The sequence below is a fragment of the Bubalus bubalis genome, chromosome 22 (genome assembly GCF_019923935.1).
Source record: "Bubalus bubalis isolate 160015118507 breed Murrah chromosome 22, NDDB_SH_1, whole genome shotgun sequence".
Lineage (NCBI taxonomy): Eukaryota > Metazoa > Chordata > Mammalia > Artiodactyla > Bovidae > Bubalus > Bubalus bubalis.
The window spans coordinates 31,530,841-31,544,372 of NC_059178.1; the positions used below are offsets into that span (position 1 = coordinate 31,530,841).

Below are 13,532 nucleotides of genomic sequence, written 5' to 3' on the forward strand. Positions count from 1 at the left end.
GGTTTCCATTACAATTTCCAATGTAATGTTTACTATCCCAAATACCATCCAAAGCTTTATTATGTATAACCTTCAGATGGAGTAGTTCTTGTAAGGTACGTCAGCAGCACATATTCCAAAGATTTAGTTGCCCCAGGCAAAATGGATAGTCTCTACTCCACTTAGAAACTCAGTAACTTAGCTTTAAGCTAATACCTCCTTAATTTTCTGCCTTAATATTGTTTATCCTGATTGATTTTTCCACCCTCTGCCTTTCTCCACACTTACTCTTTAATATAGCTAATGCCACTGTGTGAGTTCATGCATATAGAAAGGCAGCTGCATGATCATCCTTCTTTAAATAGAAATGATAATCATTTAATTATTTTTGGATCTAATTCAAAGTTATACTTATTTTGTAGACTCTGATTATAATAACCTTTTTGTCACAGATTGAGCCTTGTCCTTATATTTCGGTTCATCCTGATAGGATTTGTTTTTATCTGTACAGTGTGGGAAAATTTACTCCATGAATTTCATAACAATGAGCTACTTTTATTAAAAGCAAAATCCCACCATCTCTTTTGATTTGAAATCCATCTACTTTTGATAATCTTTCACCTGGTTAGATATAATTCTCTAATTAATCATAGTCCATAAATTGAAATTTAAATAAAGAGGTGGAAAGTAAACACATGTGATGCAAAGCTTCTGATCTTGCTGCCAGGTTTTTCCCCACTGAAGATATATTAGAGTCTTCTAGTGCTGGTGGCTGTGGAAAAGCTTCAGTGTTTTCCAGTTGAAAGGGGCTGTAGTGCTTTCTTTAGATGGGATTCACTTGATGATGTTATCATTTGGTCTGAGTCCTTGTATTTTCATTACTAAACCGCCCTCCTCTGTGATCCAAGAAGACTTCAGTTAGACCAGCTGGATAGGCAGGAGGGATCATGATAAAATTGGGGTTACTGTTATTTAAATTAAGTTAGAGACTCAGTAGAAATAGGGAAGACACTCATTTGTTTAGGATCTGGAAGAGTAAAGGAAGGATGCATTAAGCAAGAGGTAGTTGCACTGAGTTGGAAGAGAGAGAGAGAGAGAGGGAAGGAATCTTAGCATGGAAATGAGATTGGGTTCAAATTTAGAAAGTCTTTGCCCCTTTTTAATTTAGCATTTGTTGTCCTTTTAAATTAAATCCTCTCAGTAAACTATCTTCAGAGTGTATGAACACAAAAATGGTAAAAATGAAGTATTTAAGAAACCACTGGTTATTTTGTTTATGCCTGTATGGTTGGCCCATAATGTATTCCATATTCTATCTTGTATTATTTAACTTTAAAAAACATTTGAGAATTCTTTGTATTAAACACAAAGTAAAATAAGTAGCACTAATACATCCTTGTTCGTTATACTATGTAATACTCCTTTGATCTGGTTAAATACCAACAATAAAAATTTAATTTAAAAAGAATCTTGGGCATATGAAATCTCTCAGTCCCAGTTAATTGAATCAGCCATGAGCATGGGATAAAACAAAGATGGGAATGGTACGGTAACCAGATTTCAAAGCCAGGCACTGACTGTTGGACTAAATGTTTAAAAACATTCAGTTTTCCTGTTACACAGTCTCCCTCCTATAGCTTAGATGTCTGAATTACTGAGATGAATAGATGGCAGGAAGTCACCCCCCACCCCAACAAGCATATATGTATTAATATTAAGAGAGATGGGTGGTCATTATCAGATGAAGAAAATAAAGTATTTAGATTGTAAAGCACTGTTTTATACTTTAGCATATCAGAATAAATGAAACTGTAAACTTTATCCTTTTATGGAACATTGAAGATGAATAATTACACTTCTTGTTATGACTCTAATTTATGGAAGTTTCTGCCCAAGTCCATAGCTTAAGGAAATCCTCACAACAGGGTTTAGGATTTTAATGTTTGCCATTTGATCTTATGTTGTCTTTTGATAGAAGTTGCATTTGTTTGTCAAAGTTAGACCAATTCAGCAATAGAAGCAAAGGTGATAACTTTCATCTTTGGTATATTTTTCGGGGAGGTGATTATTTTTTTTTATCTTTTATGGGCCTAAGATTTAATTAATCATTAAAGTCTGATGAGATTGACAGTAGTTTAACTAAAAAGATTTAGATGATAGGTAAACAATACACTCTTTTGCTTTCTATTCCTACTATCAGGATCTGCTGGAAGGTAAACAATACACTCTTTTGCTTTCTATTCCTACTATCAGGATCCGCTGGGCTTAATTCCTTTTTCCTCCCCTCTGGATGAAGCTTACTAGGAAAGCTCTTTGAAATTTTTGCTTAATCGCCTCTCACATTTTAAGAATGAGGGCTTCCTTAGTGGTTCAGACAGTAAAGAATCTGCCTGCAATTCAGGAGACCCAGATTCCATTCTTGGGTCAGCAAGATCCACTGCAGGAGGGAATGGCAACTCACCCCAGTATTCTTGCCTGGAGACTTCCATAGACAGAGAAGCCTGGCGGGCTACAGTCCGTGGGATTTCAAACAGTTGGACGTGACTGAGAGATTTTCAAACTTCTTTTTAAATTGCCTCTCAGATTTTAAGAATGGTTAACATACTTGCTTTGTTGTTCATTTAGCATAAATAAAATATTACGTCCTAAAAATTTACCTCCCTATGTATCTTGGTGTAACTGTCTTTAGTTGATTTATAACAAGACCTAATGTAGAATGTGTTGCTTTGGATCATCAGAAGACTTTTTTTTCCCCCAGGCAAGTGAAAATTACATCCTGTCTAATGACACCAGATCACAGCTCAAATTTCTTGAAAAGCTAGATCAACTGGAGAAGCAGAGAAAGGATTTAGAAGAAAGAGAAATGTTACTTAAAGCAGCCAAGGTAAGATCCTGTGTGATTTATGAGTGAACATGGCCTGGCAAGGAGGTCAGAATCAGCTTTATCATTGGTTGACTGTCTTGGTTTTGTTAGGCCATTAGATGTCTCTGAAGGATTTCTTAAAATGGAATAGTTTTTAAAAGTTTATTTATTTTGAAATCATCCCATACTTACAGAAAGGTTGCCAGAACAACACATCTCCTTTTCAGTTGAGGTTCCCATTTTTAAGATTTTAGTGTACTTGCTCCATCTCCACTGTTTCTGGAAACAGGTACACACTCCCATCATCATTATTCTTTTCTTCTGTTCTTTCTCAATTCAGAGGTTTCTCGTACTGTTTTCTCTAGTCTTTCTCTGAACCTTTGAAAGCAAGCTTTAGACATGACATCTCATCATCACTCCTGAACATTGTAGCATGTGTTTGGAAAATTAGGGACATTCTTCTGTATAACCTTCCAAGTCAGGATGTGACTGATATGACACGACCATCTAAATCCTTAGACCCCAGCCAGCTTTCACCGGCTGCCTCAAATCTTTTTCCTTCAAGGTCCATTTTCCCGTTCAGCTATATGTGTCTGTTCAGTTGTCGTCTCTTTTCAGACTCCTTCTTTCAGATCGCCTCACCCTTTTCCTTTCATGTCTTTGACAGGTTTCAAGAGTACAGGCCTTTCCTTCTGTAGGTGACTCTGAACCAGAGTTTATCTTGTGTTTCCTCGTGATTTGATTTAGGTCATGCATTCTTGGTGGTTATACATACATAGAAATGATGCTGCGTTCTTCTCAGCTGATTCTTTCAAAAGGCAACCTTGATCAGTTCTCTCTATTTTAAACTTGCCCTTTTCCCCTTTGTAATCAATTAGTTTTTTGTAGAAAGGTATTATAGGATTATACCAATAATCCCATACGTTATCAAACTCCACTTAGCAACATTAGCATCTATAGATGATATCTATGAATCAGCTACATCTACGATGGCTGCCAAATGGCGATTCTTTATTCTTGTCACGTCTTCCACATTTGTTAGTACTGTCTTCTATGGAAGAGCTTTTCTTTCTCTCATTCATTCACTCATTTTTATCAGTATGGCCTCTCAGATTTCTGTTTGATTCAACAGGTTGTAACCTGTTATTGTCATGATTTATTCTGATGCTCAGATCTCTTGAGTGGGAGACCCTTCCAGCTGGCACCTCTGTCCTTTTGTCTTACTAACATCATTCATTGAACATGTCCTTACTTTCAGGCACAAGATACTCCAGGCCCAGCTTTCATTCATCCTCCCCAGCCATAGAATCAGTCATTTCTCCCAGGAAGCCTATATTTTTTCAGTTGAGGATGATGCCCAGAAACAAGATTAGAGCCTACCATGTGCCCCTTGCTCAAAGGGTATTATTACATGTAGACCCTGTCAAATAGACAGAGGTAGGAAGTATATGTATGGTATGTGTATATGTGCACATATGCATATAAACACACACAGATCAATAAGTATTTTTCTATGTGTGTATGTTATAAAGCCATAAATTTATATTATAAAACTATAATTTTTTATATGAATACCTTTGACACTATTTTATATCTTAGGATTCTTCCTACCCTTAACCTTTCCATGTTTATAAGTATTTACTCTGTAGTCAGAAACTTGGCTCTCATTATCCTTGATATATTTACTTATATTTGCTATTTACTTATTTGATCAATGTAACTAATCTTTCAAGCAGCCATGTTGACTGACTCTTCTGTCTGCTACCACTGTTATCCCTACCCTCATTTCATGGCCCATGTAATTGGCTGCCATGCTTGCTGGCCCATGCCTTGGCGAGCCTCCACAGCCCTTCATCTCCCTTCTTTCTTGGCCTCTGGTCTACACCTTCATGTGTCAGGGTGCACCAAAGCTGTGTGACTGAGCAGCTTCTCACTGCCCACAATCTCAGTCCCCATTTTTGACCCCTCTTGCACTGGGAAAGGCAGCTGGGACAGGCAGATGCTCTTTCCTGAGCCTGTGAGTATTTTAAGCAAGCATGCAGCCTCTGTAACGAGGTGGTTTATTGGGATTTTACTTCCAATTACTATGCTGTAAACAAGGTTATAAACTATTAAATACTTGTTTAGTTCTTATTGGAAGTAGTATATTATATTTGCTCTCACTTTCCCTTCTTTTCACCTTGTAGTCTTGCAGGTTTTCTTACCCAGTAGATGACATTGTTACTCACCCAGATGTTCAAGCCAAGAACCCTAGGACGGCATTGTTAACTCCTTTCCTCTCTTCTTGTCCTGCATCCAATCACTTCCTATTCAGTTCCCAAAATGCATCCATCTCCCTGTCTTCATCACTGTTGTCACCACTCTAAGTCATCTTGCCCTTGAACATCTATAATATCTTCTAAGATCCTTTTCTTTCTACAATCCATTTTTCATACTGTTGTCAGGATAATGTTTTCATAACAAATCATGTGTGTGTCTCTGTTGCATAAAATTCCTTCAGTGGCTTCCCCTTGCACTTAAATTAAAATCCAAACTTCTTACCAAATTTTAAGAGGCACCCACCTCCCTCTCTGACCTTGCCTCGTGATTTTCCCTTCTTCGCTCATTCAGCTCCAGTCACAGTGACCTTTCATTGCTCTCTAGGTTTGTATCCTAGACTACTGATGAGGCATCCAAAACTGATCACTGAGTTCCCTTCCCCAGATCTAGTGCAGTTTTGACCTTCTCGGAAAGTTGGAACTATCATCCTTCCAGTTACTTAGACCACAGTCCTAGGCGTCATCCCTGACTCCTCTCTTTACTCCACACCCTGTGTCCAGTCCTTCTGTAAATGTGGTTGGCTCTGCCCCCAACATATGTTTCAATCTAATTATTTACTGTCACCTTCTCTGCTCTGATGCCGGCGCAAGTCATCCTCATCTCTGTCCCAGTCTTGTATTCACAACAGTTGTCTTAGAACAGCCTCCTAATTGCTCTGTGTTCCTGTGCCTCCAGTCTTGGGCCCCTTCAGCGCACCCTGTACACGGCCTCCAGGGGCCTTTCAAAAGTGTCTTGTCGGTGGCATCGCACACCTGTGCTCCAAATCCTCCAGTGGCTTTTTCTTATAACAAGAATCAAACCCCAACTCCTTACCATGGCCTGCAAGGCGGCCCCTGGTATCCAGCCACAGCAGCCTCCTTTTTCCCTCAAGTGTGCCAACCAGATTCCCATTTTTTGGCTTCTGCAGTGACTTCTGCCTTCTGCTTGGGGCGTTTTCCCTCACATCTTTGTGTGGCTGCCTCCTGCTTGTCATTCAGATCTCCACTCAGTTTTCACTCCTTAGCGATGGATTCCGTCCCATTCTCGCTGTAGAAGTACTCCCTGCTTCCTATCACATGATCCTGTTTTCTTTATAGCACTTACCATTCTCAGCCATTTTTTATTTTTCCCCATCGTAAATATTTTGTTTCACAGCTGTGTTTAATTTCTGTGAATTTTATTATTTTTATCTTCTTAGGCAGGGACTTTGTCTTGTCATCTCATTTCTGTATCTCCAAGGCCTAGAACAGTGACAAGTCAAGTAGGATACATACTGTGGGTAGTCAGTAAATGTTGGTTGACTCACAAAAACTTGATAAGAAAATGTGCCCGTTTTATACTGAGGCAAAGCATTATATACACAAACATGTACATGCACACATATACACATGTTTTTGTGTGAATACATACATACACATTCTCATTCTCTCCTAACTTAGATATAATAATAAAGGAGTTTTCTTAGTTTCAGTTGGAGTGAAGTTGTTCTATTAGATTGACACAAAATGAAGAAAAAATTACTTTGAATAGAATCTTATGTAAGTATTAAGGTGTTCAAAATTGGAAGGCACTCACATCTAAACAGATTCTAGTATTTTCCTTTAACAAAATTCTATTAAATTAGGAAAATACATTTAGCTTTTATTTTGTTAGCCTATCTTTAGTTAGCTAATGTTTCATTTTTTAGAATAAATATTCAGATTTATAAGGAATTAGGTAATTTTGGAATGAGAAAAAGGATACACCTGTCCGTAGTGTCTTTTTCAGCAGACAAATGTCCAAGGTGTCAAAAATAAAGTTCCTTCCTTACCTTTTGATCCATCATAGCATTACATGTAGAAGGTAGCTCTCCTCTTATAGCAGTCTTCTAAAATTATTCATTTTTGGAATGTTGAACTGAATTAGCATGGAAAGAAACATTCAATAAACAGTTTTTGAACTTTTACTTGGGCAGAGCATTCAACTAAGTGCAATAGAGAATCCAAAGAAGATAACATACTCTAGTGAAAACACTGGGATTTATTTTTTCCTTAATTCTTAAAAATCACACTTTTGAAGAGAGAGAAATTCAGTTCAAAGTCCATCAGTTTCTTGATTTTAATAGTCTTTGAAATACCATATGTTTTACCAAAATGGCTTCACCTGAGGATTAGCCAGTGTTGATTGTTTTCATTCATTTAAGCCAACAGTTATCCTCCTTTGCTTGCCTTCCTCTGTACCATCCATTTTTAAGTTTTTAGTGTTCCAACAAGAACAACGTCATGCCTCAACTGGACCTGACCGACATTGTTAGCATCATTTTCTGTATAAACTTCCTCCAGGCTAGAACTGCAGCAGCCAGCCCAGATGATGAGGTGGGAGGAGGTAGGGGGAGCACGGGACTGGATTGAGGCATTTTCCCCCAGAGCTAAGGTTTTCAATCACAAGAGAAAATTGTCATTTATTAAATATTTAACGGCAACTATGGTGTTTAGATGCTAGTAATTTCTATTAAAATTTTCTTTTCCTTTGATAGAGTCGTTCCAATAAAGAAGATCCAGAACAGCTGAGATTAAAGCAGAAAGCCAAAGAGGTAGGACTTTCAAGTTACCATGCTTGTCTTTGTGTTGGAGGGAAGGTTGGCAGCTTTCTCCTGGCAATTAGGTCAGGGTTTATTTTGCTGTTGCATACCATTTGCCGAAGCCTTGGGGAAGGACAGGAACTGCTGAAGGCAAGGGCAGTGCTTCAAATGAGGTCAATGAGTTATGTGCTCTCTTTTTAAAATTTATTTTCAAGGCTTAGGCCTGTCTAGAAATGGCTCTTTGTAAACTCCAGCAGCCCAGTTGGAGGAATATAATGTGGGATTAAAAAAAAAAGAAAAAAAGAAACTTCTGAGATTTAGCATCTGGGACTGTACAATAGGCTACATTTTTCCAGGGTAATTGTTCGTTTTGTAAATCTGATACTGCTTATAATTCTTTGGCTGGGAGGTGGTACTGGGATTTAGTTTTAAATGGAAAACGCCTCTGGCTTTTAATTTTCTGGGCCCAGCAGTTTTCTGTTCTGGAATGGAGCCCTTGTTTCTCACAGTTCATGTTTAGCTGCAGGGGTTTTAGTTTATAGCTTAGACTGGTTAAGCTTTTACTCCCAGAGGCCTCTGCATAGCAACTGTAGAAATCAACAAATAAGTTCATTTATGTCTGCAGCCTCCTCTCAGTAGCTGACTTTTTACATTTCCCAATATCCATTTCCTGACTTTTCTAGCCCCAGAGAAAAAAGCTCCACTAATTGGAGCTTATTTTAATTGAGCCTTAATATTGGATCTCACTGGAGTTGCCCCCAGAGCTGCTGAGAACAGAAGGAAATGAAAGTACCTAAGGTTGAAGATGGGGTGTGTGTGGATGGGTGGGTGGGTGGATGGGTGGGTGAGTGTGTGTGTGTGTGAAATTTTTCACTTGACCTACAGATTTCTTTTCCCTGCTGAATAAATCATCAAGCCTGTTCACATTTCTGATTAAGGATCTGACAGCAGACGATAATAAAGACAATTGAGGTGTGAGACGTGTGATATGGAGCTGAAGAAATTGGTTTCTATAGTTACTTGACTGATTTCATGCAATTTTTAAGGATCTTTGTGCTAAATAAGAGTGATTTCCTGAGCAACCTTTTTCCTTAACTGTGCCTCTTGAACTATGAAATTTGTTGTTGCTTAACATTGCTGCACTCAGCTCCTAGGTGCCAGCAGCAGCAGGTTATTTATGAATGTTTTAAGGGCCCTTATTGTTTGGATTAATGTAGGAACTGAGGCAAAACAAATGGAAATCTAGTAAGATCCTTACAATCAATGTGGTGTGTGTTCACTAAAACAGAAAAGGAAGAAAACGTGAACTCTGGATGGAGGAGTTTCTGGATTGGGGCGAAGAGAACTATGAAAGAACGTTAAAAATGATTTGAAACCAGAATCATTGTATTTCAACAACAAAAAGATTTCTGGTACTCGTTTCTTTCCAGTGGAAAATTTACCTAAAAATATCACCTGAAAAAAGGAACCACAAGAACTATACCTATACCCTTTCAGCAAGCCTGGCTTGATGGTGGATTCTGTGGCGATGGGCACCCTGTGGTTGCTTTGAATCATGAGTGGTCCTCTTTGTTTTCATTAAGGACTGATTAGGTGCTTATCTTGCTTCCAATTCCAGCCACTTTTGGAAAATATGTATCAGAAATCTTACCCTTTTATCATTAAAGGCCTTATCCTGTCTTTTCTTCCTTTATAAACCTTCAAACCTCTGGATGAGTAGATTACATTTTCCTTCAAATTTATATGGAGTGGTTTTGGTTGGTTGGTTGGTTTTTCTTTTAATTGTGTGTGTGTGTGTGTGTGTGTGTGTGTTTTAAATTCCCTGAGGGATGAATAGTTGGATAGGATTTTTCAAAAAAAAGTCTAAGAGCAAATATGAAGGAGAAAAAAACTTCTCCATGAGAGCAGGTGGTGGCAAACTTGTTATTTTTTCTTCCCACTCTTTTCGTAGCTCCATTCATTTCTTTTTCCTAGCAAGATTTAAAATACCATATATTTTCTTTCCAAAATATTTGGAAGATTTTCTGGTTGCTTGCTATTCTAAATCCTCTTTGATTAAAAAAAGAATCAGATACATTGGCCCGGTTCCAAGAACAAGGCCACCCTGTATTTGTTGCAAATGTTTAATAAAAGTAAAATATTGTCATTTTTGTCATCCCTTTGCCCCCTAGAACTCTTGATAACTAATATTCTTAGGGCCTCTAGTTCAGAATCAAATATACCATATTTTTTTAAGAAAAAACTTTTATTTTGTATTGGTGATATAGCCAGTTAACAATGTTGTGATAGTTTCAGTGGACAGCAAAGAGACTCAGCTATACATAAACATGTATCCATCTTCCCCCAACTCCTCTTGCATCCAGGCTACCACATAACAGAGTTCCATGTGCTCTTCACTAGGTCCTTATTGTTTATCCATTTTAAATATAGCAAAACACCATATTTTGTTTGGTTGCAATAATCATTGACCCTGTCTTATAGAGTTGAATTGTTATATGGTCATTTGTAAGGTTATCATTCGGAATGTGCTAATTGTTATCACACTGGTATAAACTATAAAGCTTTGGTTTGTAATGTTTTGGTATTTGGCTGTTTAGGAAGTTTTCACTGTCCAGTCACGAAAATTAGTACAGATGCCTTCCAGTTTCTCAATTAAAACTGCTTTGCTCTCCTTTTCCAGGTAATTACCTACCTACCAAGCTGGGCACAGGAAATAGATTAATGACCATATCTTACAAATATAGAACTCCAAAGAACTATTTAAAGAAGCTGTAGGCTTTATTGATCCTGAGAAATGTTTCAGCAATGATGTCTGTCATATAAATATTAAAGCACAGCTTGAGTCCCCTTTGTACATAGGCTTATACTTCATGATTGCTTTTAGCTGTTAAGGGCTAGAGTTTTGATCTTGGTCATTTCTCCCCTTGGTTTTCTTGTCTCTAATACAGTTTTAGAATCTGTGCATTCCTTCTTGACAAACTGTGTTCAATTGAGCAGGTTTTTATAAAGGTGTCTAATTTCTTTTCATCCTTCCAGTTGACTTCTTCCAATTTTGTCATTCTCATTCAGCACATTAAAAAAGAGTAAACTGGGTACTTCCCTGGTGGTCCAGTAGCTAAGATCCTGCGCTCCCATTGCCGGGGGCCTGGGATTGATCCCTGGTTGGGGAAACTAGATCTCACATGCCCCAACTAAGATCCAGTGCAGCCAAGTAAAAATAAAGTAGTCTGCCTTTGGGTTTGCCTTCAGCTTAATCTCAATCCAGTGAAGTAGCTCCTGCTACATTCTGTTCTTATTGACCTGACAGGTTATCTGTCTATTTGAAAACCTTGTTGTCTGGCTAAAATGACTGTGGATATCAAACTTTCTTTAAATTTATTTTTATTGGAGGATAGTTGCTTTACAGTGTTGTATGGGTGTCTGCCATACAACGATGCAAATCAGCCATAGGAATACATATATCCCTATATCCCTTCCCTCTTGAATGCTAATTCCAACTTCGGGGCCATCTTTTTCCTGTTTTCTATTTTTTCCTAGAAAAACATCATTATATGTGTCCTCTCTTTTTTTTGCAACTTTATATTTTAAATATGGTCACTTTTAAATTGTGATGGCTTTTTTATTCCCTTAGATACTTTTACAAAAATGTAAGTACTGACATTCTTCCATTTTACTGTCCATTTGTGAAAGGTTTTAAATAGATTACTAATTGCCAGATTGTGACTTCAAACAAGCAGGAGCATTTTTGTTCAGTGCATCCGCAGACTTGTCTGAAATGTGTGCTGTGCGTCCAATAGATTACCATCTAGCCTTCAGTGTTTTCCTTTCTTACCACATCATCCAGAATTCTATGGAGCAAGCCATCTGACCTTGGAGTTCAAACACCCTGACTCCTTAAACATTTGTTATATATATTGTGACCCTTATTTCCTTTTAAATATCTTCTTTCTCCTGTGGGAATGTGAGTTCAGTACATCTGTGCAGAGTGAGACAAAGAATTCATTTTCTGTATAACAATTCCTAGCATTCCCATTTTCATTTGTTATCAGACAATAGAAGAAAGAAAAAGGAATGCAAGACATGTAGCTACTGGCACATTAGTCTCACAGTGCTACCTCTAGAAACTACAAAAATAAGTATTAAATGATTAAAATGCATAACAGTACCCTGAAGTACTTGGGGTTTTTGTTTGTATAAGATATAAGAACTATAAGAAATACAATTCTCCATAAAACATTATTGTACAATAAATAGAATATTGACTCATAAGACTCATTACTGATTAGAAAATATATTATTTAGGTACAAGAAGGGTAAGGGACTTTTTTATAATGAAATTTTAAAAGATATGGAGTCAATGAAATGTGATGGTGAAGGCTAACTGTTCAATTATAGCAGCTTGTGTTTAAACTTTATGCTAGTTCTACAGGAGCCAAAATTCAGGGAACACTGAACAGGGCAAAATGAAATTTGTCATTAAAAGTACATTCTAGCAATCAAATTAATGTAGTATGGAGAAGGTGTTCTTAAAATGACAAGTTATAAAGAACTTGTAGACATAGCAGAGAAACAGAATTGCCATGTTTCAAAGCATTGGTAGTCTAAGTGGTTCTCAAACTCAGGTATACATAAGAATTATCCGGAGGACTTGTTAAAACACAGATTGCTGGGTCCCAGGCACCTATGATACAGCAGGCCTGGGTGAAGCCTGAGAATTCACATTTCTGACCAATTTCCACTGATTTTGCAATTGCTGCTGCTGCTCTGGAGACCACACTTATAATCCTTGGTCCAGGAGGAGAAAGAAGGTAGCCTTTAAAATCTTATCACTTTTCTTTTTCCATTGACTCTATAGTCATAGAAGGTTAAATTAAATACTGTGATTTGGGGAATCTGAGAATTGGCACAGTTCAGGCCCCATCCAGTTACCATTCACTTGGTTCTTTTGGACACAGGAATGCTACAGTAGGTTTTTTAATGGGTATTTTCACAAGAGACATTTTTGGTTGTATCTCTGGATTGGTGTACGTAAAAAAGATGACATTTTATTTTTTATTTAGAGCTTCTTCAGAAGGGAGTATGCATCTTTAATTTTGAATATGGGATCTGTGTGTCTTGAGAGACATGTTTTCCTTTTGTGGGAAAATGTATGTATTATAGCGGAGGGAGCATTGAGGTAGGAGTCAGGAGTCTTGGATGCTAGATTCAGTCTACCATTGTCTCGATTTCACTGTGGGAAAATCACTTGACCTCTTTGAACTTACCCATTTTCTTGTATTTAAAATGAATGTGACAATACATACTCTGCTTGTATTATAAAGCTGTCATAATTTAGGGAAAGGTGAGGTATTAGAGGGAAAACCAGTAGCTTAAAAACATTAGCTATGGAGACCTTTAAGAAAGATGCCATCAGGCTTTTAAATATAAGCCTGAGATTGACCATGGATATGTCTGTTTCTAAAAACTAACTAACATACCAATTTTGTATGTGTGTGTTGGGGGAGTGGTTTCCTTCCAGAGGTTGAGAATAAAAAAAGAAAATAAGAGTAAGAACTGGGGAAAAAGTTCTTAATCTTATATCAATATAGTACATTATATTTCTTTTCAATAGTATATAAAGAACTGTGTTTGAGTGTAAGGGGGAAAGTGTCCAGTTGAGATTATGTGGAATATACTATTTTCCTGAAAGGTGAGGTTGAATTATAAGGCTAATAACTAGCAAGATAGCTCCTCTAATTCTGCCTAGTAAGCTTTTGGTTTCTGTTTTCATACTTGCTGCTTGATCCTAGACATGGACACAGTCACAGAACTACATGGCCAAGAGGAGTAACT

At 37.5% G+C, this 13,532-nt stretch overlaps 1 protein-coding gene across 6 annotated transcripts in view; it reads left to right on the forward strand.

The window, feature by feature from the left end:
• Window positions 1-13,532, forward strand: part of TAF4B (TATA-box binding protein associated factor 4b) — a 186,594-nt gene that overhangs the window by 60,931 nt on the left and 112,131 nt on the right. For all 6 annotated transcript variants that reach the window (XM_044934732.2, XM_044934734.2, XM_044934733.2 and 3 more), the window contains exons 12-13: window positions 2,738-2,863; window positions 7,656-7,712. In XM_044934732.2, the coding sequence (XP_044790667.2) occupies window positions 2,738-2,863; window positions 7,656-7,712 (183 nt within the window). The remainder of the gene's footprint in view (window positions 1-2,737; window positions 2,864-7,655; window positions 7,713-13,532) is intronic.